Source organism: Pipistrellus kuhlii, unplaced genomic scaffold, assembly GCF_014108245.1.
Source record: "Pipistrellus kuhlii isolate mPipKuh1 unplaced genomic scaffold, mPipKuh1.p scaffold_m20_p_18, whole genome shotgun sequence".
Classification (NCBI taxonomy): Eukaryota; Metazoa; Chordata; class Mammalia; order Chiroptera; family Vespertilionidae; genus Pipistrellus; species Pipistrellus kuhlii.
This window is the reverse complement of record NW_023425493.1, coordinates 4,305,971-4,333,755: the sequence shown is the minus strand read 5'-3', so window position 1 is coordinate 4,333,755 and position 27,785 is coordinate 4,305,971. Positions and strand designations below refer to the sequence as shown.

Sequence of the window (27,785 nt, the reverse complement as noted above, 5' to 3'; positions counted from 1 at the left end):
TGCTTGCTTGCTTCTTGCAGACTCAACTCTCCGCAGGGTTTGGCTTGGCACCTCCCTGGGGCAACCATGGTAACCGCGGTAAACTCAGCGGGGTGCCCGGGGAAAACCGTGACCCTGGGCCTGGCTCTCGGAGGGGCTGCTGGCCGTTGGACCCTGAGGGGCCCATGCTCTTCCCTCGAGGGTTCTGGTCCTGCCTCCAGAATTCAGCCAAAGCCAGGGCGAGGAGGAGCGGGACTTGTGCCAGGGCGGGCCAGGGATTCGGAGCCAGGCTCCGGCCTCAGCGCTGGCCCGGCTGGTTAGAGGGAGGCTTGGGGTTTCTGGGGCCCCCAGCACGGGGCCCCGCCCTCGGGAGCCCGGAGCCGGGGCGGGGCCTGGGCCGGGAACGCGGGCTCTCGGTTGCTATGGTAACGTGTCAACACCCGGCGCCTTCCTGGCAGTGCCCGCAGCGGAGGCGGCAGAGGCGCGGCTGAGATGGTGAGGCCCCCGCGGTGGAGGGGACCTCGGGCAGCGCCTCCTGTGTGCGGACCTGGGTTGGCTTTCTGAGCCAGGGAAGTGGAGAAGTGGGGAGCACAGAAGTGGGGTCACGGTCTGGGTATCAGGAAGGCCCTGGAGCGGGGTAGACACCCCAAAAGAAGCAAAGGAATTCCCGAGTAACTTCTTCCCCCAAGGGCGGCATGGATGGGGACTGATAAGTCCTGCTGCTGAGCCTGGGAGTTGGGGAGAAAAGGCTGTGCCAGGCTTCTTTCCCTCCGATGGGCTGGGGTCTGTGGGATGTGATGGGGAAAAACCGCTGGCGAGGAGGCCAGCTTCTGCCACTAAGGAGCAGAGGGACCATACAGAAGTCACCTGATATTCTCAGCTTTCTCTTCTCTTACTGGGGCTTGGGTCCCTCGGTATTCAATATATACTCCACAAACATCTGCAGATGAATGAACGAGAGGAAGGTACCAGGTCTGAAAGGCCCCGAAGAACGATGGGGACGAGTCTGGCCAGCCTGGGGTTTGTGGGGTGGAAGGCCTGCCAGGGCCATGAGGGCTGAGAAGGGCAGCAAGCCTGCGAGGGCGATGCCTGGGCTCCAGGGAGGAGAGTGCAGGCCCCCGAGGGAGAAGGAAGAAGGGCAGAGAGCAGGTGCTGCAGCCTCGGGTATCGGAAATAACCCTAGAGTTTCTGGGTGGGAAAGGTGGCTCCTTGGTGAACTGGTGGGCATACTCATGCCCAGAGAGGACACTGCTTTTCTGGGCTCTGAGGTTCAGATGTAGAGACTTCAGAAGAGCTTTGTTAGTTATAAAATCAACACGTTTTCAGCACAGGTCCCCACCTCTGAGGACCCCCCTGCAGGGTTCCCCTTAGCTTTCCTATGCCGTCATTCAGGGCTGCCAGGCTCAGAGGTGTGGGGTGCGTGTCTGTCTGTGAGAGCCTAGCGCCATGCCTGGCACATAAGGGCATGCAGTGAATGTTAGCTCTTTTTGTCTCCTGTTTTGAAAACGTTATATTTCCAAGCCCAAATGAATCAGTAAGTTGCACTTGGATCAGGGATTCCCCATCCGAGGGCCCTCAGGGCAGGGGTTGGGCCTGCTGACTGAGCCCATCTGAAACCCCTTGGACAGGACTGAGCGTAAAGGCACCTTTGAGAAGCTTTGGCCCAACCTCTGCTCTTCTGGGGGCCAGGTGTGTGAGAGCGAGGGTGCGTGTGTGTGCGCGTGTAAATGTGTGTGTGTGTGTGTGTGTGAGTATGTGTGTGTGTGTGTGTGTGTGTGTGTGTGTGTGTGTGTGTGTATGTCGTGCTTCCCGCTGGTTTTGAGAGCGTTTGGGGGACGGGGAAACGTAGTGGTGGTGGGGTGAGGCTCACTACTGGGCAGATCTTCAGGACTTTTACAAAAACAAGGAAAACAACATCCTGCCGAAGGAGGGCCGGACCTCAGTAGTGAAAGATGAAACAGAGTGGGCCTGAGACTGGGATGCTTTATTGAAGAGAAGAGTACCACTGCTGGTGCTTCCAGAGAGAGAGAGAGAGAGAGAGAGAGAGAGAGAGAGAGGAGAGAGAGCGCTGAAGAGAGCGAGGGCTGGGGTACAAGCATCTTTAAGGGGAGGATAGGGGACGGCGCTTAGGGCACTCAGCACACGCTGATTGGTGGTTTCATGTAAGGCCTATGATTAGGGACCTAGGGCCTTAGGAATCGGGGGCTTAGGATATTTGGCAGGTGCTGATTGGTGGTTCAGTGCTCAGGAATGTCTGGCTGCAGATGGGGTTTATGTCCATCCATCAACTGGAGGAAGGGAGGATCTATCAAGTAGTGACTAGGATGTCGTCTTCGGATGGCATCCCACAGGTGGCCAGTCTGGTTCCATTTGAGGACGGAGGTGAGCTGAGTGGATAGCTTAGTAAAAAGCAAGGTGCCTGCTGCCCAGGCATCCCCTCTCAGTAGGTGCCTGCAGAAAAAATAAGTAGAATCCGGCCAAGCGCTTGGAGTCTGAATTTGCTAGCCTGCAGTGACCCTGATGCGAAAGAGGAACTAGATCCTGGGTGGAGAGGACAGCCAGGAAAGGACATGACTTCATCTTCCTTCTGCTGACAGGCGCTACTGTGCTGTCAGGCACACTCCATGCAGACCTGACATGAGTGACCTAATAGTCTCAGCTTTCTCTTCTGTTCCTGGGGCTTGGGTCCCTCAGTATATACTCCACAAACATTTGCAAATGAATGAACGAATGAGGAAGGTACCAGGTCTGAGAGCGATGGGGAGATGGGGACGGGTCCCAGCTCTGTGCTGCTGGAACTGAGTGGAACATCCGTGGACATAAAATGCTGCAGTTTTTAAAGGGCAAGGCTCACCTGTGTTCAGAGCTGGGACATCAGGCCCATTGCTGTGTTTCTGTTTTTAAATAAAAACAGTTTTCTTTTCCCCCTGGTCATAAAAAGAGCTACCTATTTACTGCAGAAAATTATTCAACACAAGAAACACTTTAAGATGATAATGCTCACCTGAAATTAAGCATTTTTTGGTGAACATTCTTTATGTAACATATTCCGGGTGCATACCCTCATATACATATTTTTATAGGGTTACATGTGTGTTTTTATAATTTGCTTTCTTTAAAACAGTAGGTTGTGTAGATCAATCATCCTGTACTAATGACTAAGTCAAAATCATCATGCAATTGATTGGCTAATATCACGCATCAGAGTCTCTCTCAGATTCCAAGCAGTGGCCCCATTTTTGTGCTCCTGAGTGGGATGGTTTTGGAAGACAGAGGGAGTCAGCGAAGTCACTCAGAGCGTTTTAAAGCAGGTCTGGCATTGTCATCTGTCCCCAGTCCTCATCTTCCCCAGCCCCCCTTGCCGCCTCCGCTGTCGCTGCCAGTTTTTATCTGTCTCTCTTCCTTTTCTTTGAGAGCTGCCTCCCCCAGGGCCTGGACGGCACCGCTCAGCTTCAAGGGGATGTTTACTTGGCCAGGGAAGAAACAAAACCAGCCCTTCTCCACCTGAAGGCACCTTTTGGCTCCCGCCTCTGGCCCAGCGGGATCTAACTTTCCGTTTCTGCCTGGTTCTTCTTCTTTCCAAGCATTTTTACAGAGTGACCTCTCCACAGTTACTCTTGGCAAAACTGGCCGTTCTCACCCTAATGTGCGGCTTGTGGCTTCCAAGTCAGCATTTCCTGAGTGAGGTTTCCTCAGCGGCCCAGCCCTGCAGCTCAGTGCTGCCCGCCGCTCTGCTCGGCGGCCGCTTCTCTGCGGTCATTTGTTTTCCTTCTGCATTGACTTCTAGGCTCAGGCAGTCGAGGATCTCTCGTGTGACTTCCTCATGCCCTGGGTACCAAGGGGGCAGGAAAGAGGCGATGGGGCGTCAGCCCTAAGGACCCATCCGAGCACAAGGGAAAGCCTGCAGGATTTCTTTCTTTTTTAAATCCTCACACAAGGAGTGAGGCTATTTTTGATTTTTCTGAGTGGAAAGGATGGAGGAGGAGATAGGGGAGGGGAAAGAAAGAATGAGAGAGAAACAGGGAAACACATCAATGTGTTAGAGACAAATCAGTTGGTTGCCTGCCACTTCCGTCCTGACCAGGGGTGGGAATTGAATCTGCAATCACGGTACAGGCCCTCGATCAGGAATCGATCAAGGGCACATATCTTCAGTTTGCGGTTCGACAAACCGCCCAGGGCAGGAATTCTTGAAAAAACAAACCAACAGCAGGAAAACAAACACAAAACAAAAATGATACTTCCCTCTGACCTCTAACCTTTCCAGATACCTTACTTTCCACAGTGCAGGCCATCGGAGATATGGAAAGTGTGGAGTGGCAGAGTGACCTGGAGTCAGGCAGGCCTATTCCAGAAAGGCTTCCATCTCGATCTGGCCTGCAGCCCTGGAGAGGCCATCGTCCTTGGTTTCATGCATGAATTCTCCATCACATGCATATTGAGCTCCTACTGTGTGTTAGGATTATGTACAGAACTCACACCGTTCCTCATGATCCAGTCCCTTCTACCCTCTCCAGCTATTCCCATCGCTTAGCCTCAGTCCCACCAATTGTAGTTTCTGTTCATCTCCTCTCACTCTGTTTTCAGTGCAAAGTGGAGCAGTTGCTCTCACTCACCTCCAATCTGTTATGAGCCTCTTCGGGCTGCTGTGTTTGCCTTTCAACAAATCCAGCTTTTCTGCCCTGCTCTGTGGGGGCTGAGTGAGCCTTCCAAGGGAGGGTCCCTCTGTGAGCCTGCTGTTAGCAGGGCCGGGCAGGGACCGGCAGGACATACAGCAGTGCTGCTGGCATGGAACAGAGCCATCTGGAGAGGAATGGAATGGCCCACATGGTGTGCAAACCCGATGCAGGCGGAGTAGTGCTGGGTATCTGATTGGTTGTGCCCGGTGAGAGAGAGCTTTCAAAACACTGTCCAGGGTTTGGTGCCCTGGAATGCACAGTCCATTTCCCTGTCTGCCCTGTCCCCTCGCAGCTGCTGGCTCCCAGGCTTGGGAGACCCCGTGCGCAGCCCCTTCCCTGGAGACACCCCAGCTTAGAGCCCCGGGGGAGATGTCGCTCCTCCAGAGAGAGCTGAATTTGCTTCGGGTTCAGCCTGGCGTGGTCCCTCAGTCCTCACAGAAGCCACCTTTGAGGAGAGACCTTCCTGGGGACGGAGCTGAAGCTGGATGGACTCTGGGAATGAGGTGCATTAGCCAGGGCCCTGGTGAGAAGCAGCGGAGCCAAAGCTCTAATTTAAGGATTTCAGGAAGCTCACGGACTTTACACCAGGGCTGGGAAACCAGGCTTGGAAAACGGGAATACAAGGAGAAGTTGCAGCCAGAACAGAGGCCAAAGTCACAACCCAGCACTGCTCTGGCGAGGACCCTGGATGCTGGGTTGTACCCCCAATGCTGGCAGCTCTGGCTGTGGGGTGCTGCTCCTGGTGTCCTTATCAGCATCACGCCAGACACTGGGGATGGCTGCCACGTCCTCTTTTGCCAGAAATGTTTCCCTTGTCCTCCTTTTCCCATTACCGGTGCCCTGACCCTTGCCAGGCTTTGGCAATCAGAGGGGCTTTGCCCAGGCTTGGAGGGTGTCTTCAGCTTTTTTTACTTTTTTAATTTAATTTAATTTATTTTTTTTAAATATATTTTATTGATTTTTCACAGAGAGGAAGAGAGAGGGATAGAGAGTTAGAAACATCGATGAGAGAGAATCATCTATCAGCTGCCTCTTGCACACCCCCTACTGGGGATGTGACCGCAACCAAGGTACATGCCCTTGACTGGAATGGAACCTGGGACTCTTCTGTCCGCAGGCCAACGCTCTATCCACTGAGCCAAACCGGTTTCGGCTGGTGTCTTCAGCTTTGATAGTCAGAGCTGAGCCTTGTCCCCCACAACTGGTTGATGGGAACTTTCCAAACATAGGAAGACCCTGGGTGGTGGAAACGGATGAATGCACCTGGAAGGGGTCCTGGGAGTGAACACCAGGTGGTGGAAATTATGCACGGGGTTGTCTGAGGGTAGCATCATTCATCTACTGACGTTTATTAGGCACCAACCGTGTGCCAAGTGGTGAGCAAGGTGCTTTTCCATCCCTAATGCCCTCTGGTCCCATGGGGAGACTGTGGAGATTTGAAGAGATCAGATAGCAGAGCAGGGGGCTTGGAGCTCACGCCAAGACTATTGGAGGTGAAGCGGACACGGTCCATTTCTGGGGAAACAGGCCAAAGTGGCCTCACCAGAGAGTGTCCTTGTGGGAAACTGGAACTGGGATAGCAATGAGGTCACCCACCTGCCATCCTCATTTCCTCCCTTCCTTCTTCCATCTGGCAGGAGGCCTTGGCCTTCAGCTCAGGGACCAGAAATGCTCCTTCTCATGGAGCTTGGCCACAACTCAGAGAACCCTCTCTCCTTTGAGGGTGTCCTCTGTATTTCAGGGTCCACCCAGGTGCTTTCCCCAGTGGCTTTTCCATAGGCACCCCTACCTACCGTGGCATGGGCGGATGATGCGCTTACCTTTCAAGGCCCAGATGGTACTCAGTGCTGACGGCTGACACTTTTTGCCTCTCCCCACAGCCGTTAAGCACCTCCAGCGTCCCGAGCTGCTCTTCCTCCACTTCCAACAGGTCAAGGAACCGGTCTCGTTATCGGACCAAAGCTGTGAACTGCGAGGTAGATGAGAGCCTCTTCGGAGGTAAAAAGGTAACCCTGGCCCAGCCCCGCTAGGGAGCTGCCACCTGCAGGCAGTCCCTGCACTGGTGTTCCTTAGGGCAAAGCTAGCTCCGCGCATGCCATCCTCTCCCTGGTAACTCCCGGATGAAGACAGAGGGGAGTTCTGAGAGCCAGCAGGGGAGCTCGGACATCTAGTTGGGCCCACAGAAGCAGGGCACCTGGCTCCCCCCCTCCCCCCCATCCCGTCCTCATCGCTGCACAGCGTTGAACATCTGTTGTCATGCTGGAGGGGAGGCTCAGCTGCAGAGAGCCGGGTGGTTGCTCAGTGAACATCCTTGAGGAGAACATGGAAGGGCCACTGGACTGAGCTTGAAGCCACAGAGCAACACATTTCCCCTCCATCCAAGAACAGCATCGAAACAAAACACAAAGTCCTCCTCCTTTCGCAGGTGCTCCCTGCAAAGAATCTCTCAGCTTCGGGACACAAGCAGGTCTTTATTTGCCAGTGTTGTCCTGGCTAAGAGGTTGACGACTTCTTTAGCCTACGGCAGTGGTGGGCAAACTGCGGCTCGCGAGCCACATGCGGCTCTTTGGCCCCTTGAGTTTTTAGCAAAGGCCAGCTTAGGAGCACCCTCATTAAGTTAATGACAATGTATCTACCTATAGAGTTGAAGTTTAAAAAATTTGGCTCTCTAAAGAAATGTCAGTCGTTGTACTGTTGATATTTGGCTCTGTTGACTAATGAGTTTTCCCAGCACTGGCCTATGGAGAGCTGGCTGTTACGTGGAATAATTTGGTACCTGTGGAGCTCAGAGGGCAAGCAGGAAGAGAGGCAAGTCCAGAAAGAGAAGGGGGGCAGGGAGAGAAGGGCAGTGAGAGAAAGAGAAAGGAGAGCTAGAATACTGAGAACTGGTGTGACCACCTCTGGCAGAGGGAGGGCTGAAAGAGGAAAGGAGACATCCATCCTTGCTTCTCACCAGCTTCACTGTGAAGGGACTTTTCAGAGCGATCAAGACAGGCACCTTTCTGCATTTAGAGAACCTCTTTCTGTAGCAGTTTTCCTCTTGGCAAGGGAAAGAACCAAGGGATGCAATCCTATTCACACGTTTTTGTTTGTTTGTTTGGGTCCATGCGGACTCTGCCAGTCAAAGCAAAGATAGGTTGGGAAATGGCTGAGTTCGCTGAGTAGTCCTGCTGCCCAGCAGAAGGGGCAGCCAGAAATATGCCCGTTCCTGGCGCCGCTTCTTTGTCCTTGTTGCTGGGTGAGAGCCCTGGAAGTCTCTCAACCAGCAGCAGGGGGCAGAAGGGGCCTGTGACATGACTGACATGCCCACTCGGAAGCAGAGATGGGCACCAGGTGGCAGCACCACTTGGGACCTCTGTGCAGTGTGAGGTCCTCAGGCCAAGAAGGACCTCCCGCCTCCACTCAGGACCACAGTCTCCGCGTTAACGAGGAATGAACATTTTTCCGGTGTTCAAAACCTTCCTGAAATAAGCGATTTCATTTTCTTATTAACACCTTCACGGTCAGAACATTGTGGGAAAAAATCCTATCTATCTAATTGGTATTCTCGCCGAATTCTAACTCTCTGACTTTCTCACGTTAGATTTAAGGGCAGGTCTCCATCAGGCCATTCAGCCATTTCTAACTTCTCCCCCCTCCCCGACTCCCCCCATATAGCTTTCTTTGGGGATCCAAGTCAACTAATCATTAGAAAGGATTTAAAAACAGGGATATCATAGATTGAACGAGTCTGTAACAAATAGTATTGCTTCAGGTCCACAGTGAGAGGATTACTTCTTCTTTTACAAACCCTGGCAAGATGTCAGTCTGGAGCTTTTATTCCCGATGGTTTTAGGTTAGGTACGGACACACCCTAGCAACCCCCACTTCCTACCCACCCCAGAGTATCTGCACACGTTAGAGAGGCCTTGTCTTCAGAAGAGCCGGTCAGCACAGAGCACGTCTGGCCAAGTTCAAGTGCAGAGCGCCACCCACTTCCTCGGCGCCCTGGCTGCTCTCGTGGGCCCCAGCCAGCCGCCCCTGCCACTGGGTAGGGTGGAAGCCCCCGGAGAGGGGAGGGCCACACTTGAAGTTCAGGACTGACCAACAGGAAGTGAGGTGACTGGCTTCTCAGCTGTCCTTCTGGACCCACAGCCCCCGGCCCAGAGCGACAGCCCCATCGTGCTGCTCCGAGACAAGCATGCCATTGAGAAGACGTTCTCTGAGTTGGCCTTGGAGCACAAGCCGAAGACCATCCAGCTCATCACCCGGGACCTGGTCCGGGAGCTCATGTGAGTATCCGGGGCCCATCCCCTGCCCCCTTGTCCCAGCTGCCCCGCTGCCGAGGACCCGCACAGGGAAACGGGGAACCCACCTGGTTTTATGGTCAAGTCTCCTCTTCTTTCCTGGTCATTTCCCCCATGCATTTTATGGTTCTCCTTCTTCCTTCTTTGTCTTGACCTCTTAGCTTCCCCGCTCTTGTACCTGCTATTTTCCTTACTCTTGATTCTCAGCTTCTTTTAAAAAAAATAAAAATATTTTATAGATTTTTTTACAGAGAGGGAGGGAGAGGGATAGTTAGAAACATCGATGAGAGAGAAACATCGATCAGCTGCTTCCCGCACATACCCTACTGGGGATGTGCCCGCAACCAAGGTACATGCCCCTGACCGGAATCGAACCCGAGACCTGAAGTCCGCAGGCCGGCGCTCTATCCACTGAGCCACACTGGTTTTGGCTTAATTTCCTGCCTTCTCTTCTCCCTGCGGTGGAACCTAAGGGGCAGGTAGCGGGGAGGGGCTTAGTGGTTCCTCCCTGAGCCCCCAGGAGGGCACCTGGTAAAGGGAATGGTCCAGATGAATCACTTCCTTTCGGCTGCTTCAGGAACCCGAAGCAAAGGGAAACTGACCAGATGCCTAATTAGGCCCTTGGCATCTTCCCAGGCTCCGAGGCCAAGAGAGGAAATTCCCACAGGCTCTCGGGTTCTTTGGGGATTAGGTCAGCACAGCTTCCCGCCCGGAGCTGGCCCGCGCCCGGCCCCTCCTGCGGGGTTCAGGCCGCGCTCAGCAGTGTGACATGAGCCAGTGTGCTGCTCAGTGGCTCTCTGAAACCATTCTCTCTGCTCTGGCCCCACTGGCTAAAAGCTTGCATTTCTAGAAAACGCTGTCTGTGTCACGAGCTGGGACACAGTTCCAGGAGCACTGTCTGGTCAGTCCTGGCATCACACGGCCAGACGTTGTCAGCAGCCCTGTGGCTCCACCGGGGGCCCCACAAATGGTCCAGATATGGAGGGGTCTAGTTCTGAAAATACATTGGAAAGGAAGTGGCAGGTTCCTGGCCAGGGCTGCCAAAAGCCCACAAGATGCAGTCTCAGATTCCGATTATTCCCGGGCATTTCAGATTCTGGGCTCTTTAGGGGAAGGTGACCAGACGTCCCGCTTTTGGCGGGACAGTCCTGATTTTCAACAATTTGTTCCACGAGGGACATGGGACAAATTGTTAAAAATCGAGACTGTCCCGCCAAAAGCGGGACGTCTGGTCACCTTACTTTAGGGCCCACCACTCAGTGAACCAGGAGATCTTGGGTGAGCCTCGAATCCATTCACTTGTTTGTTCCACCTCCTGGGCCTCCCCCCACATTAGTTTTACTGGGTGAGGTTTCACTTCCTGCCTCAGCCGGCATCTCCCGGCCTGGTGGCTGTTAAAGGGCCTCACCCAGAAGCGGCTTGATTCCCACCTCCTGCCTCACCCGCCCCCACCTTTAATGTATGTCATTTGTTTGTAATCATCATAATTACCTATTGGTTTGTTGAATGGTTGGGCAGCTGGAAAGGAGAAGTCTATAGACCTGTCTTCAACCATGTTGATCAGACATTTTAATTAATATTTAAGGTTCAAAGCTTCTCCCTGGGCTGAATGGACCGGGTGTCTGGCTTTCTTGCCGGCATTCATGTCAGCCTGTCTGGCGTCCCCTTACCCCTTTTATGTCATCCTTGAGGAATCATCTATTTTTAAACTTGAATTCAGCGGCTTTGTTTTGAGTTCTCCCTCTGTTCCCCACGCTGGGCTGGAGACGAGGCTGCCCCTGTGGTTAAGACAGAAACGGTGTCCCTGAAGGCGTTTGTAATCCAGCAAAGAAACAGGCCCTGCCCAGCGGCTCCGACAGGGCAGTGAGAGCAGGTCACTGTGGGCTCGGAGCACGAGGTGGTCTGTTGGTGGGGAGAGGGGGGTGTCTGCACATGTGTACATTGGGGGGACGGCCATGAAGGGCTACACAGAGATGGCAACATATAAGCTGGGCCTTTTAGGAAAAGTTCTTAAAATGTCCCTACAGCCTAGGATGCTGCGTCACCCTCTGCTGGGATGGTTTTCCCGGCCATGTCTGTGCGGGGTGTGTGTGGTGGTTGGCAATGACGAGGGAGGGGGGAAGAGTGCAGAGAAGCCTGCCGCATCGTGCGAGAGCCTTCCCTCCCTCCCCCTCCCTAACTTTGCTCGTTCCTGTGTCAGCGTTCCCACAGAGGATCCCTCCGGGGAGTCCCTCATCATGAGTCCCGAAGAGTTTGAGCGGATTAAGTGGGCATCCCAAGTGCTGAGCAAAGAAGAACTCGAGGCCAGGGTGCAGGCCTTCAAGAAGGAGAAGGAAGCCGCCTTGGTAGCGAACCCCTCGAGCCCCGGTCCCTACGGATGGGAGGCAGAAGAGCGATGTCCCAGGGAGAGGCCAGCTTCCCTTGAGATGGGGGGTGTCTAATTAGGGGACCCTGGAACAAGGCAGGGGTGGAGACATGCTGTAGAATGAAGATCTGTTGTGGGAGCAACAGAGTTGGGGGAGAGGGGAAGGGGGAAGGGTGAGGATAAAGCCAGTCTGAGAATCTTCCGGGTCTGATAACATGGTGGGGTGGAGCACACATAATATTAGGTCCCTTGTGGTAGCCAGTCCAGTGCCCAGGACATAGCACACTGATGTGGATGGTCTCCTGTAGGATGCCGCCACCACACGCAAGAAGGTCATGAAGCAGAAGGACATGATCTGGATGAAGAACAAGAAGCTCGATGACCTAGAGGAGGAGGCCAAGGAGAGGGCCGAGAACCTTCTGCAGAGAGCCAACAAGCAGCGGATAGAGCAGGAGGAGGAGCTCAGGGACATGAGCCAGGTCGGGGCTCTGCCCTTTCCCCTCCTCTTAACCCACAGCATTAGCTTCAGCTGGAGGTGGGGCAAGGAGGGGGGAGGGGAGGGCTTGCTGGGGGGTTGGGGAAGGAAGGTGGGGGAGAGCTGCATCTGCCTTGTGGTGGCTGTGATCCAAGGGAGTTCTGGCTTTGCCTTGAGCAAGTGGTTGTGGCCTTCAGCACGTCTCTCGGCCCTCTGGAACCTTGCTTTCTTCTTTTGTAAAGTGAGCGTGGTCAGACTACTTGGTGGAATTATTGGAAGGAGTAAATGAACTATTGTATGGGATAAGCTTTGCAAACTGTGGGTTGACAAATACATGGGAGGAGTCTGCTTTTATTTTCATCCTGCTAGTTCAATTCTGGTCCCAGAGGGTCATCAGGCAATGGAGTTCTTTAAAAAAAAAGAAAAAGAAAAAGGAAAAAAAAAAAATAAATATATATATATATATATATATAAAATTGATTTTTTACAGAGAGGAAGAGACAGTTAGAAACATCGATGAGAGAGAAATATCGATCAGCTGCCTCTTGCACACATCCCACTGGGGATGTGCCCGCAACCAAGGTCGATGCAATAGAACCTGGGACCCTTGAATCCGCAGGCTCTATCCACTGAGCCAAACCGGTTAGGAAAATGGCGTTCTTTTTAAAGTGCGTTAGCTGAGAGCATAAAGGCCAGCGGCTCATGTGAACTCCTCATTGGCATGTGGTTCACTTCCCAACCAAATGAACAAGTGTGACCCCCCAACCCCTTCATCTACCCTCTGTCTCTCTACCTAACCCTCCTTTTATTTTTGAAAGCTTTTATTTTATGTTTTTATGGATGGTCCTGGGTTTCCATCCCCTTCTGTATCATGCTGGGCTCTTACAGCTTGGACATTTGGTGACTTGGACTCTGCCTGAGTGTGTGGGTTTCCCTGAGGAGTAGAGCAAGGGTCTTCACTGCGGCTCATGGGTCCCTTAAGGGGGATCATGTGGCTCTGAAGTTTCATGGAGATTTTGTGTGTCTACTCGAGGGGCCATCGCTTTCATCATAGTCCCCAAAGTGTGATCCATGGCCCCCAACATTAAGAGTCAGTTTCCCGAAAGAAGCATATAGCAGGAACCCAGTAAGTATCGATATTACCGGTATGTTTAAATAATACCTTGTTTCCCCGAAAATAAGACAGTGTCTTATATTAATTTTTTCTCCCAAAGTTGCGCTAGGTCTTATTTTCAGGGAAACACATAGTAAAGGGAAGGTCCAATATAAGAATGCTCTTGCTTTTCTGGGCTTGTGAGCAGCCATGTGCATTTCTAGCACACGTGATAATATTCTAGTCCCATTTCTCTTCTCTCCAGCTTCCACACCCCCCTGGCGCATCCCTTCCTAATCTTACCCCTAGACCTAGCACCACTATTTCACTTCCACTCCGCAGATCATCCTTAATGCCAAGTGCCATGCCATCCGGGATGCCCAGATCCTGGAGAAACAGCTGATTCAAAAAGAACTGGATGCAGAGGAGAAGCGGTTGGATCAGATGATGGAGGTGGAGCGGCAGAAATTGCTTCAAAGGCAGGAGGAGCTTCTCAGGAAGAGGAGAGAGGAAAGAATCCGGTAAAGAGGTGGTTTTGGCATCTTTCTTTCTGCCGTTTTCTTGAATCTCTAGGTCCAGGTAGACTTTCACAGAGGGAAGAGAAGAGACACGGCCATTGTCATCATCTGTTATGAACTCAAAACCTTTATAGAGTGATTATGGAACCACACACCTTCCTAAAGCTTGTTTCCAAAGATCACAAAGATCACTACACTGCACGATCACGGAGGACAGAGTCCCTGCCTCATTTGTTTCTGTAGCTCCTGGGCCTACCAGAGTGTTTGGCCTGTAGCAGGCTCTTACTACATGTTTAAATAGATGAATTTAGTTTGATTCATTTTACAGAAAAGGATAAGACCCAGAACAGGTAAATTATAACATCACAGTGTCCTAGATTCAGCACACCAACCATATACTACAAAAATCACCTCCATGAATAGTGCTTGTACTCCACTGAATGGCAGTTCTCTTTCCCCATCTGTATTCTGTTCTCTGGCACCATTCACCTCTAGACTTCTAGTAGGCACCTGGTAGACTATAGTAGGCTTCCAATAAAAGTTTATTCAATGGATAAATGGCTCTTCATCTTTTGCATAAATAGCTCCAATCAATGAAACATCTCCTCCTCATTAGGCAGCTCTAATGACTTGAGCTGGTCCTTGTATTGAGTTTAAACCTGCTTCCATGCAACTCCTTACTCACTACTCCTGTTTATTTCATCCGGAGTCATGAAGCCATCAAGTGTCCTACTTGAAAGTGACTTTTGTACTCTTTCTCCTAGATTCTTATTCTAATCAGTGTCATCTCTCATTCTCCCAGGTTTTACTTGTATATCATGAGGTCTGGGTGCTTCCAAATTTATTGACATCCCAACAACACATAGGGAACCGTGCAATCCTGGTTGTAGAATCTGGTTTGCCAGACTTGGCCCTCTTCACTAGCATCTGATAATCTCAAAATGTAAAATAGGATATAAGAAAGAGACTTAGCAAACTAGGCATGGGGAGTAGGGTGGGATGACGACACAGGGTGATAGCAGGGGAATTGGAGGAAGGGGAAGTCATAGGAAAAAAAAAAATATATATATATGTTTTTTTTCCTCCAGAGAGGAAGGGAGAGGAAGGGAGAGAAACATAGAAACATCCATGATGAGAGAGAACCATTGATTGGCTTCTTCACACCCCACACTGGAGATTAAGCTCACAACCTGGGCATGTGCCTGACTGGGAATCGAACCATGCCATCCTGGTTCATAGGTCGATGTTCAATCCTAGGCTTTGCAACTCTTAAAGCTCTGTGGAGCTAGCATGCAAAGCTAGCTCCCTGTGATTATTCTGGGAAGGCTTGGGAGGTGATAGCATTTCAGAAGTTCTTTACATGCTGAAAGGGAGATGGTTCATTTTATGGGGTGTACTCTGGGAACAAATGAAGAAAGGGACTATCAAGAGGTATGAGCCCCAGAACCAGGAGCTTGGAAAAGAGAGGACTGACCCTTTGAGACACTGGGAAGAACTTTGGTCTGGGCTCAGGAACCATAGAGATGGTTAGGGCACATGTCAAATTGTTCTTGGCATGCCTCCCATTCTGGGAGGCACTTGGGTGAAGTTTGGAGCCTAGAGGAACAGATCCTTGATTTCTAAGACAATGTGGTTCTGTTTCCTCCAGAGGAAAACGGCACATTATGCAACAGATGCAAAAGAAGCAGGAGGAGCGATCACTGTTTGCGGAGCAGCAGGAGCAGGAGAAGGAGCAAATGCTGGAATACATGGAGCAGCTCCAAGAGGAGGATCTCAGGGTAATAGGGCTGGGCAGATGTGCCAGGTTCTACCAGCACCAGCAACAAAGCCCTCCAAGATTTGGGGATTCCAGGCACATGTTCATTTCACAACATTAACATCACCACCAACTTTTTATTGCCACATTGAACGTTTATTTGGCCATGGTGCCATGCTGAGGATGAGCAAAGATTTGGATAAAGACTGTCCCTGCCTCCCAGAAACCTGTGGTCCAAGACTGACATGTCCATGCGAGTGGACTCATAAAGTAAATATATGGCTGCTTGCTTTACACAAATAAACAGATGGCTGCATTATGGTCTCTCCTCAATTACTAGGGATATTACACACTTTGTCAATGAATGTAGCAGTGTCTTAGTTCTAGGCTTCCTACTGCTACCTCATTCAAAGAACACAGCATCCCAGTGTCATTAATTGTGTTGACGAGACAAACCTTTTTTCCTGTTAGCCTAAATAAAATTAGTAGGCTTATTTGTTGCCTAAGAAATGATGACATACCTGACCAGACTAAGTATGCTTATAGAGAGGCACAGGTTTCTACTTCAAATTGCCTAACATATTGCCTGCAGACTCAGGGAGTGCCTATCAGAAGGGCAGCAAGGCCCCACTGGTGTGGCTCAGTGCTTGAGTGTCGACCTACGAACCAGGAGGTCACGGTTTGATTCCTGGTCAGGCCGTATGCCCAGGTTGGGGGCTTGGTCCCCAGGGTGGGGCATGCAGGAGGCAGCCTGGCCATATGGCCTGTCCAGGAATCAAACTGTAACCTCCTGGTTCATAGGTCAACACTCAAGCACTGAGCCATGCCGGCGGTGGGGGGTAGGGGGGCTGGCTGCCCTCCTAACAGGCACTCCCTGAGTCTGCAGGAAGTATGGTCAGGCAATTTGAAGTAGAAACCTGTGCCTCTCCAGCTTAGACTTGGCTTATGTCTTGGGATGGTGCGAGGACAGCTTTCCTGCCTCGCTGACAGGATGGAGAAGAGTGAGGGGAGTTCTCCTAGGGTTGCTTTGGAATGGCTTCAAAGATGAGAAGCAGGGAAGGCCCTTTGGTATCTTAGAAATGAAATGAACCAACAAAGACAACAAATTAAAAAAGTAAACACACAGGCAAAGAAATAAATCAATACATATATGATTGTATGTCTTAGATCAGAGGTCGGCAGCTTTTTTAGCTTTGCAAGTCAATGGGATTAAATAATGCCTGGGGTACTAATGACACTGGAGGCCTAAAACTGGGGTGATGGTGGTGGTGGTGGTGGTGTGGAAGTTAGGAAGGAAAGGAAGAAAGGGAGAAGGGAGTGTAAGAGTTAGAGTAGCAAAAAGGGGAAACGTGGTGTGTGTGAGGAGGTGGGTACGGTGAGAGTGCAGGCATGCTGGTAGCCATGACTCAGGCCCCACGTGGACTGGTTAGAGGCAGATGTGCTGTGCTAATCTGGCTCAGAAGGCTTCCTGGAAGAAAGAGCCCTGTCCTGGGCGGTGAGCCAGGCTGGGAAGAGCTGGTAGAATTGTCTTGGATGAGTCAGGGTAGAAGCTGGGCTGTGGAGGTGCTGGAAGACCAGGGAAGGGTATGGTTTTTGAAGAAATGGAGGGAGCTGGAAACAGTGTGGGATATAGGGTGAGTCGGTGGGTAGATGAGTTTGAAGCAAGGAGTTTGATAGAGGGTGTAGGGAGGCAGCTGCACAAAATTCCAGTGTTCCTCCACATTGGAGCCGGAAGATGTGCGTGGCCTAGAAGTGGCCTAGTGATCAGGAGCTTCCAAAGGCTTGGCGCTGGGAAAGGCAGGGGCTCCTTCCTCAGAGCTGGTCTTGCCACTAAGTTGTCACCTTGGTTCTCTGATCTCTATCACTCATTGCGTTTCTGTGTCTAAGTTGTTGTTTTTTCCTTTTTATCAATAGTTATCTCTTTTAGCAATAGTTTATTGAGTATTTTCTGTTTTTCTCTCAATTGGGCTGCATGTTGTTGACTAAGAGAGGAAGTGTGACACATGGCCCCTGTTCTCTAGCTGTGACAGAACGAAAGCACAGGGATGCTATTAAATCCCAGGAGGTGTGCTGACATTAAGCAAGGAGGAGAGAATTGCAGCTTGGGGCAATCAAGTAAGATTTCCAGAGAAGGTTGGAACTTTAATGTAGACAGCTCAGGTCTCAAGATTCTGGCTCTGCAGTTTAGTAGCTAATTGGCTCTGGGCAAATTACTTAAACTCTGCACCTCATCTTCATTTGCACGAGAGAGATAACAAGACCTAACTTTCAGGGGCTTGGGATGTGTTTCAGTGTTAGAAATAAGCTATGTGCTCAATGAACAGGAATATCCAATTAGGGCAATACTTATTATTAAAATGGTCACTATTAATGATGACTAAAAGCTTGGGTTTAAGTGGAAGGGAATTGAAGACAGGAGAAATACACCATGAGCAAAGCCATAGGGATGGGGTTTGGCATGACATGTGCAAGATACTGATTAGAATTTTAAAATCCTCCACTTCCCGAGAGTATAAATAGATCAACAGTGTCAGGGGCTGCCACAAAGTCAAGTTGGATGAAGACTATAAAAAGGCCATTTGCCTGGAAGAGGTCATTGACAACCCTTAAAAGAACAGCATTGCCCTAGCCAGTTTTGCTCAGTGGATAGAGCATTGGCCTGCGGACTGAAGGGTCCTGGGTTCGATTCTGGTCAAGGGCACATGCCCAGGTGGTGGGCTCGATCCCCAGTAGGAGGTTTGCAGAAGGTAGCCAATCAATAATTCTCTCTAATCATTGATGTTTCTATCTTCCTCTCCCTTCCTATCTGAAATATATATATATACTAGAGGCCCAATGCATGAAAATCATTGGGATTGGCCCTTTAAGCCCTGGCTTCATCCAGAAGGTCATCCAGAAGGACATCTGGTCTAATTAGCATTTTATGCTTTTTGTTATTATAGATGGCAACTTTAACAAAAAAGAGCTATTGAAGGATTTGTGTCTCTGAGTCTATGTATGTCTCTTAATCCTTATGTGCCAGTGTCTTTAGGTTGTGCCCCCTTCTACTCTGAGACTCTTCCTTTTGCTGGCAGGACATGGAACGAAGGCACCAGGAGAAACTGAAGATGCAAGCTGAGATTCAGCGCTTCAAAGAGGAGAGCCAGAAACAGAAAGCAGAGCTGCAGGCTCAGGAGAAGCTGGCAGACCAGTTGGTGATGGAGTTCACCAAGAAGAAGATGGTAGGGACCTGCTTTCTGACCTTTAGGACTTGTGGCCAGGAATGGAATGTCTGGCATGGGGAGAGGCAGGCCTGAGAACTGAGGGAACTCCAATGCAAAGCAGCCCTGTCTTCTAAAAGTTAAGTACTTCTTTCAAGGGCTTGGCTTCTTTTTAAAAAATACATATTTTATTGATTTTTTTACAGAGCGGAAGGGAGAGAGATAGAGAGCCAGAAACGTCGATGAGAGAGAAACATTAACCAGATGCCTCTTGCACACCCCCTACTGGGGATGTGCCCACAACCAATGTACATGCCCCTGCCCGGAATCGAACCTGGGACCTTTCAGTCCATAGACCGACGCTCTACCACTGAGCCAAACCGGTTTTGGCAGGGCTTGGCTTCTTTTTCTCCTCATCTCAGCCAGTCCACTTGTTCATTAAAGGAGAATAGCCTGGAAAAAAAACACCCAAATTAGGGTGTAATTATCATTGTTAACACCTTTGATTAGAAGTTGGGATGAGGGTCAGGTGCAGGCAGGAAAGAAAACGAAAACTATTGGTGAAATTAAAGTTTCCGGTGGATTCCTCAGGACCCGGATAATTATATCGTCATTAATCATGAATCAGTTTTCCATAAGTTTTTTGTGAAAACTCCCATATTGGGCATCCTGTGTTGGGTGCTGGAATCAGAAAATAGAGTCTTCCCCATCCCTCACTGTGGAACCCATAGAACAAATGCACATGAAACAGAAGGCAACGTCTGCAATGGTTACCAGGGGATGCAAGTTAGGAATGGGCAGGCTCATTCTAGGGCAAAATGGGGTAATGAAATGATTGGCCCTGTGAGGAGTGCTGGGCAAAAGAAAGCTTTTAAGCACCATTTAGATGGAGTGAACACGAATTTATGTGAGAAGAAAGGGAAGGACTCAAGGTGGCAGAAAAATGTGTTCAATTCTAAGTGTGTTGGTCCTATCTCTTCTCTGGTGTTGAGCTTCCATGCTGATGGAGAGCATATCATACTTCTCCATAGTAGTGATTTTTAATGATGGACAAGGGGAGGATAAAGGCATATGGGATATGCCTACATACTCCAAATGCAAAGCACAGAAAGGAAGCTTAATAAACCTATTTGTTAGCTTTGGCTTTCTTATTGGATGCAGGGATACACAGGGCACAGAATGAGAATGCAAGGCGAAGGGCATCGATAGTTTGTGCATAACAGCGATCACACAACTGCTATTTGTTGAGAGCTTAGTCTGTGCACAGGCGCTGTGCCACGTGCTTCACAAGTGTTGTCTCATTTGATCATTACAACCCCCTCGTGGACCTAGTCACTGGTTGATTCAAAATGTCCTGAATGCTTCCATGTGTGTCCAGTGTCAGACGAGGCTGAGGACACCTAGACTAATAGAACTCAGCGGCTACGTCCCTGAACAGGTGAAGGTGGTGTCGGAGTTGATGAACCGATCTGCTGGCTACGGCAGAGCGTCTATGGTGGCCATGATAAGGAATGAGGTGATGAGGTGACAGGGAGCTGAGAGCAGTTGTTGGGGATGCCTGGGACCTTGAGCAGAGCTAGAAGCAGGGAACGATGGGAAATCACCATAGAGTTCTGGGCAGGAGAGGAGTGTGCCTTGTCTTCATCCATGGAGAGAACATAGACGGGATTTGCTGCAAGAGGATGATGACCGGTTATACACACAGCCCACTGTAAGTGTCCAAGACCACAAGCCCTTTCCTGACCTCAGTGGTCTCTGTCCTTGCAGCCAGCGCTGCCTCTTTAGAGCTGGTTGGTTATGAAAGCCTCCAGTGTTCTCTGCCCTGCCATCTAGAGCACAGGGGGGACAGAGAGACCAGCTTGGCGTACAGTCAGTGTGCACAGCTCACAGGCAGGCACTCAGTGGGCTGCACAGAAGCCTGAGTAGATAGAATGAGAGCAAAGGAAAGTTCCTTATGGGAAGATCACATTTCCACCCAACCTGAGCCATCAGTCTGTGACCGCCCTGGAATGGCGGTTGGGAAGCTGGACCTGGTAAGCTTTTAGGGATATATCTGTTCTTTCAGAGGAGAAGCAGAGGGAGCGAATTGGGATGGGTCAGTCCTTCGATCTCTGCTAACCACCGTGGGACTGCCCAAAGCATGCTGGCCATTTGCCCAGGGACTAACGAGATAACCTTCGCCTGCTGAACTTTACAAGGCAGGCAGGGAGCCATAGCGGTTACTCTCAGAAACTTGGCCCAGTGGCCGTGTAACCTGGAAGTTGTGAAGCTGGAAGGAGCATGCAGGCTGTGCTCCGGAAACCGGCGCTCAAAGCCTGTTTGGCTGCTGACCAGCCATTCCCTCTAGGGCAGGAACCTTAATCTCTGTGACCATCAGTTTCTCCATCTACAATATCTGTCTCAGGAGATGCGAGGACCCTCTGCGACAGTGGTTGGCAAATCGTTGCTCGCAAGCCACATGTGGCTCTTCGGCCCCTTGAGTGTTCTAACGCCACTTCTTCAAAATAGACTCTCCCAGGCCGAAAACCGACTTCTGCGCATGGGCCACAGGGTTCCAATCGCACTGTATGTGCTCGCCCACACGTGGTATTTTGTGGAAGAGCCACACCCAAGGGGCCAAAAGAGCCGCATGTGGCTCTCGAGCCATGGTTTGCAGACCACTGCTCTGGGATAACACAGGAGAAAGCATGCTACAGATTTGCTAACTGGTCTTATGTCCTTGCATTGCTGGTCGTTTTGCTGTATAGGGAGGAGTCAGGCGATCGGGGAGATCCTGGACAGACGGGTGCGGGGGCTTGGTTTCTCTCTGCAAGGCGGGGGCAGTGGGAGATGCCCTACAAAGCCTTTCTCATTGGCAGGCTCGAGAGGCAGAGTTTGAGGCTGAGCAGGAGAGAATCAGGAGGGAGAAAGAGAAGGAGATTGCCCGCATGAGGATCATGCAAGAAAAGGCCCAGGATTACCTGGCAGAAAAGGTACCTGTTTTCTACCTCTCCCCACCTCTTCCGTTCCGGTAACTGTTCCTGTGGCAGCCGCTCCGACGGCCTCGAGGGTGGAGATGTAGAAGAAACGATCTAGATTGCTGCCATCAAAGAGAGAAGGGCGGGCCTGCTTCCAGTGTGTGAGGCAGCAAGGACGGAGTGTGCGTTATAGGCTTAAGGTCCAAGAGAAAGTTTTTGACTGTTTTGTAAAGAACGTTCAAGCTTAACTAATCATTGAAATGTGTTACTGGAGGAAACCATAACAGCTCCGTTATTAGCAGTTTTTAAAGTGAGAAGCAGTCGCAGGACTACCTGGAAGTGTTTGAGGTACAGGAAAAGCATTGGGATGAGTGAGGCAGAAGGACAAGGTGATCCCTCGGTACCTTCTGGCCTGGAAGTTCTTTTTCTTTTTAATATACTTTTACTAATTTCAGAGAGAGGAAGGGAGAGGGGGAGAGAGAGAGAGAGAGAGAAACATCAATGATGAGAATCATGGATCAGCTGCCTCATGCATGCCCCTACTGAGGATGGAGCCCGCAACCTGGGCATGTGCCCTGACCAGGAATCAAAACCATGACCTCCCAGTTCCTGGGTCGAGGCTTACCCACTGCGCAACACCGGCCAGCTGCCCTGCCCTGAAAGTTCTATGACAGGACTGCGTTTATTCCTCCCCAGAATAACCTTGCGACTAGAGAAATCCCTGCAACTTCTCAAAGCAGCCTTGTGTCAGTCTCCCACTCCCCGCTGTCCTTTCATCCACTGAGAACCTCTGATCAATTTCAAAGACTTCTCAGGCTGCGGTGAAGGGGTGTCTGGTCCCTGTGAAGGGCACCTGGTCCCCTGTGAGATTGTTTTGCACCCTCCCTGGCCTCTCCACCCTCTGCTTTCCTAGGATGCCTTGCGGGCAAAACGCAACCAGGAGGTTGCAGACAGAGAGTGGCGCAGGAAGGAGAAGGAAAACGCGCAGAAGAAGATGGAGACGGAGGCCAAGCTGCGGAAAACGCGGCTGGAGCAGGTGGCGTTCAAGCAGCACACGCTGGCAGTGCAGGTGCGACGGGACCGGGATGAATTCGACCGGATCCTTCGGTAGGAGGGGTGGAACGCCTGCTCCCTTTCCTTGCGCTGTGGCTGGGATGTCCGTAGACAGACACACGTCCACCTTGGCCGGTGGGCGGGGTCACTCTAACCAGATGGATGATTGAAACATTTCAGACACTCGAGCCAAGAATTTTTAAATTTAATTTAATTTTAATATCTTAAAATTGATTTCAGAGTGGAAAGGAGAGGGAGAGAGAAGTAGAAACATCAGCGATGAGAGAGGGTCATTTGATTGGCTGCTTCCTGCAAGCCCCCCACCAGGGGTTGAGCCCTCAGCCAGGGCCTGTGCCCTGACTGGGAATCAAACTGTAACCTTCTGGTTCATAGGCCGATGCTCAACCACTGAGCCACCGGCCAGGCGAGCCAAGAATTTTATGATTAGAGAATTGGAAACCTGGAAGTGTTGAAGGATTTAGGGATGGTTGGGATTATTTTTCTTGGAGTGTTGAAGGTGTAAGGAAAGTTATAAATTTTCTGCCCCCCCTCCAACCACCACATGTCTTCCTGCCAGTTGGGGATGAAATTGCAGCAGGGAGGTGAGAAGAGATGAAGGAAACTTCAAACACGAGTGGCTGAGTCATTGGAGCAGGGCTTTAGGAGAGGTCTTTGCGCTTCACTTGACAAATACGTACGAAGCACACAACTTCACGGCGCTGTGCTGGGTTCTATGGGGAATGTGAGGGAGGAATAATGCACTGTTCCTGCCCTGCATCGAGGAAGAATGCCAGAGACTCATTTAGATTGACCTCACCTGTACTTCTCCATGTCTCCGTCTTGCCAGCTCTTTATCCTTTTCTGTTTTCTCTGATGGGTCCGTGATAACGGTGGCGCAGAAATGAAGGCTGAGTGTTCACACCTCTCAGCCCCCTGCCTCAAAGCGCTTAGCAGTTCTAGCTGCTCCCGGTTCCGTCAGGCAGATCTGCCCCTCGGGCAGACATGGCCCTGAGTGTTCTCCAGGCTCTGCCTCTGCTGGTTGAATTGGGAATGACTCTGTTTTTGCTCTATGAGATCTTGAGACGATAAGATCAGAACATTTCCAAAGGAAACAAAGCAAACGAAATTTTAATTGGGTGGTTACAATACAAAATTACTGAAATTATGCTCCGATGAGATCAACTTTCTTGGTCTACACACTCTAGGTTCTTGGGTGTTTTTTTTTTTTTTTTTTTTTTAAATATATTTTTATTGATTTCAGAGAGGAAGGGAGAGGGAGAGAGAGAATATCAATGATGAGAGGGAATCATTGATCAGCTGCCTCCTGCATGCCCCGTACTGGGGATGGAGCCCACAACCCGGGCACGTGCCTTTGACTGACGCTCTATCTACTGAGCCAAACCAGCCAGGGCTGAGTTCTTATTCTTGATACAGCCCGTTAGCTGCTGCTAGAGCAGGCTTGGAGCCTTGGCCAGAGATGGAACAGGTCCATTGGAAGCTCTGTCCTTGGCAGAGCCAGGTTCCTGGTCGTTCAGTGGGCTGTGGGCCCCAGCCTGTCCCCACTGGCCGGGATGCCCTTTGGCTCCGTAGCCTCCCTGCCCTCAGTGCTGTGCCACGGTCTCTGGATACCTGGTAAAGAAGGCAGCGTCCTCAATGGCCCCAGAGATTCTGCCCCTGGGCTCCAGTCTCCTCTCAGCTGTGTGCCCTCCCCAGCCTCTGTGCCCTGGGACGTCTGTGCTGCCTTTAGCAGGCACTAAATGTTAACGGAAAGAGAAGAAAGCTTCGCTTCTGTCACTGACCCGTTTGTTTGTTCTTAGCTTTGTTCTTCTGAAGCATACATAGTAGTCAGTTTTAAAAAATATATATTTTATTGATTTTTATTTTATTTTTTTATTTTTATTTATTTATTTATTTATTTATTTATTTATTTATTTATTTATTTTTTGCCGTGAGGAAGAGAGAGGGATAGAGAGAAACATCGATGAGAGAGAAACATCGATCAGCTGCCTCTTGCACACCCCCTACTGGAGATGTGCCCGCAACCAATGTACATGCCCTTGACCAGAATCGAACTCGGGAACTTTCAGTCCACAGGCTCTATCCACTGAGCCAAACTGGTTTCGGCAGTAGTCAGTTTTTAAAATATATATATTTTTTATTTATTTCAGAGAGAAAGGGAAAGGGAAGCAGAGATAGAAACATCAATGATGAGAGAGAATCATTGATCAGTTGCCTCCTGCATGCCCCCTACTGGGGATGGAGCCTGGACATGTGCCCTGACGCTGACTGGGAATTGAACCGTGACCTTCTGGTTCATAGGTCAACGCTCAACCTCTGAGCCAGCCACACTGGCTGGGCTTTCGCAGTCAGTCTTTAAAGCTGGAAACTTCAAGTTTACCCGTTGTTCTAGGTTGGTGTCTAGACCTCGTGTCTCCAGGGCCCACCATGATGGTTGTCTTCACGTGCTAGGAGCATCTCTGCCATGGCCACTGCGTCCTACTTCCTAAGGACGGCCTCCTGCGTGGCCCGTACAGGGACTCCCTTCTGGGCAGAGGGCTGCCTGTAACCCTGGCCTGCTGACTGAGCAGAGAGAGCAGAGCTATCCTCCCCTCTGGTTCCTGGAAATGCCTGGGAGATTTCCCAAGGGCGATGCCCAGGCTGCACCTCCATAAACTCTGGCTTAGCGGGTCTGGGTGGGGCCCAGCCATCAGTTGTTTTTTGCAAGTTCCCAGATCACTGCTCGAACAATGTGATGCCGGCTCTCCCCATGCAGATCTTCCGGCCAGCCGCCCCAGGGTTCTCTGGTGACATGAGGTCCTCCATTTCACCCTGTTTCTCATGCTGTGAATAGCAGGAATCTGTTCTCTGTATAGAAAGCAATGGCAAGGCGAAGGGGAGTGCCTGCTGCCTAGATGCGCCTGGCCAGGGGGTTTGGGGCCTAAGCACAGAGCGCGAAGGAAGCCAGCAGCCCTCTCCTGGAGAACTCAGAAGGTTCTGCAGCAGCAGCATTTCAAAAGGCGTTTCCTTGGTGTAAAGGAGTGGCTGGGAGTTGAGCTGATCCCCCACGACGTTGCATCTTGGGTGATGGCTAGAGGGAAGCGAATAAGTGAAGCGGTGCTTTGGGTACCTTTGTTGGGGTGTGAGTGACCCCGGGGGAGCAGGACAGGGGAGAGATCTCTGCCTGAGAGGATTTGACATATGGCTTTTTATTACGTTGAGTAAGAACTAAAATGATAGCTCAAGATGGCTTATGACAGCATTTCCTCTGAGATAGGAATAGGTTTTATGTGAGTTTTTCTGAGCTCATCTAGTCTATATTAGCCATTCACCCTGACGTCAGGGGCCATAAAGAATTCCCGTGGAAGAGGGTCTAAGAGGAATTCGGAGAGTTGGGGCAATAAGAGGAGGAAGAGGTGTCAGGCTGAGTTTCTTGCTTCTCCCAGCAACCAAGGAGAGCTCACAGAACAGATTGACCACTTCCTCTAAGTATTCCCGTTGTTGGTTTTGTAATGCCAGCATTACTGTTCACGAGAAGGAAGGAAGGAAGGAAGGAAGGAAGGAAGGAAGGAAGGAAGGAAGGAAGGAAGGAAGGAAGAAGTAGGGAGAGGGAGAGGAAGGGGAAGAAGGAGAGGAAGAAAAGGGAGAGGGAGAGGGAGAAGGAGAGAGAAAAGAGAGAAAGGGAGAGGAAGAAGGAGAGGAAAAAGAGGGGGAGGGAGAGGAAGAAGGGGAGGGAGAGGGAGAAGGGGATGGAGAGGGAGAAGGAGAGGGAGAGGGAAGAGGGAGAAGGGGAAGGAGAGGGAGATGGAGATGTAGCCGGGCATTGATCTTTCTGCCTTTTATTGGTATCTTTCTCGTTCTCGTTCGCTTTCGTAGAGGGAGAAGGAGATGGAGAGGGAAGAGGGAGAAGGGGAGGGAGAGAGAGAAGGAGAGGGAGAGTGAGAAGGAGAGGGAAAGGGAAGAGGGAGAAGGGGAGGGAGAGGGAAAAGGGAGAAGGGGAGGGAGAGGGAGATCATAGAACTAGCTGGAGAGGAGTTGTGCTTTGTTGTAAGAGACAAAAGTAGGAACAATAGCTTCCAGTGAGTGAAACTCTGAGTGTGGGACCATAATGTGCAGGGTCCAGTGGAAAAAATGAGATTGTGGGCCTCTTGTTAAAAGATCTATTAAGAATTTTAAAACAGCGACAGCAGGACATTAAGTTAAGTGTGGGGCCCTTCTAAGCTGCCCTCTGATTCGCAGTGGCAGGTCCTGGCTGGAGGCGTGTAGGGAGCATGCGCAGGGGCAGCCTTGGAGGCTGGTCTGGGAGCCCCAGAGAGGGCTGGAGCCTGGGTCACTGAAGCACATCCCCGGGAGGAGCCAGCCCAGGAGGCGCCCCAACACTTTTCCTTGGGGGGAGGTGGCAGCTCACTCCACACCCCGCGTCCCCCCAGGGCCCAGCGAGAGCAGATTGAGCGGGAGCGGCTGGCGGAGGAGAAGAGGGCCTCGGAGCGCCTGCAGCACGTGCAGGAGCTGCGGCGCCAGGTGCGCGAGAACCAGCAGAAGCTGGTGCAGGAGCGCATCGCCACCTTCGAGGAGGGCCGGCGCCTCAAGGAGGAGGCGCAGCGGCGCAGCGAGCGCATCAACGAAGTCAAGAAGAAGAAGATCGAGGAGCTGAGGTACTCTCCCTGCTCCTCCTCCGGTCCCCCACCTCTTTGGTCCCCCAGAGGCGGAAAGGCTGGAGAGTGAGATTCCGGGATGGCAGGGCCTGATGGAGGCGCTCAGGGGGGTTGCCGTCTGCATGTGGCTCCCGAAGAATATCCGGGGGCCTGGGTCTTCCCGGCTCCCTGGGAGCTACTTGGCAGGATGCTGGGGCTTCCACAGGAGTATGTTTGGGGGATGAATCCTGGGAGTGGGCTTGGGGGGGGTGTTGCAGGGCCCCAGGTCTATAACCCCACCCCCGCCCTGCTGCCTGCTCTCTGGCGCCCTGACCCTTACCCCCACCCCGTGTCTCTCTCTACCTGCCTCCCCCCTCACCCTCCCCCCCCCCCTCTGCAGAGCCACTGGCCTCCCGGAGAAATACTGCATCGAAGCTGAGCGCAAAGCCAACATCTTGCCCGCCACCCCTGTGAGCTGAGGGGCCTCTCAGCTCCCCGGATGCCTCCCGGGGGAGGTCCGCCCAGCACCTGGGTGCCCATGACTGCCGCTAACATAGACGTTTAGTAGTTACAGATTAAATCTATTCTACTCTAAGCAGCAGCCCGCGTCCTGTGTGGGGACTGGCTCCTCCAGGGCAATGAGGGGGCAGGGGACCCAGGTGTGCGGGGCACTGTTCTCCGGGGTCGGACCGGACGCAGGGATGCTCCCCACCATGGCCCTTGGTTCTGGTGTCTCTTGGCCTTTCGTGAGCCCCTGGGATGCTGCCATCAGGCCAGCTTCCAGCGCAGGCCC

General features: G+C 51.3%; 1 protein-coding gene across 2 annotated transcripts; it reads left to right on the top strand.

Annotated features, from left to right (window-relative positions):
• Nucleotides 1–347: 347 nt before the first annotated feature.
• CFAP45 (cilia and flagella associated protein 45) lies at nucleotides 348–27,587 on the top strand. 2 transcript variants are annotated; one of them, XM_036442714.2, is made up of 12 exons: nucleotides 349–474; nucleotides 6,539–6,664; nucleotides 8,793–8,929; nucleotides 11,145–11,289; nucleotides 11,618–11,788; nucleotides 13,220–13,398; nucleotides 15,044–15,173; nucleotides 18,226–18,372; nucleotides 21,210–21,323; nucleotides 22,222–22,415; nucleotides 26,789–27,013; nucleotides 27,393–27,587. In XM_036442714.2, the coding sequence occupies exons 1-12, from the start codon at nucleotides 472–474 to the stop codon at nucleotides 27,469–27,471; spliced, it is 1,650 nt and encodes a 549-aa protein (XP_036298607.1). In that variant the 5' UTR covers nucleotides 349–471; the 3' UTR covers nucleotides 27,472–27,587. The 2 variants fall into 2 exon arrangements, with proteins under 2 accessions (XP_045438931.1, XP_036298607.1); XM_045582975.1 differs by lacking the exon at nucleotides 21,210–21,323 and having other exon boundaries at nucleotides 348–474.
• The last annotated feature ends 198 nt before the right edge of the window (nucleotides 27,588–27,785 follow it).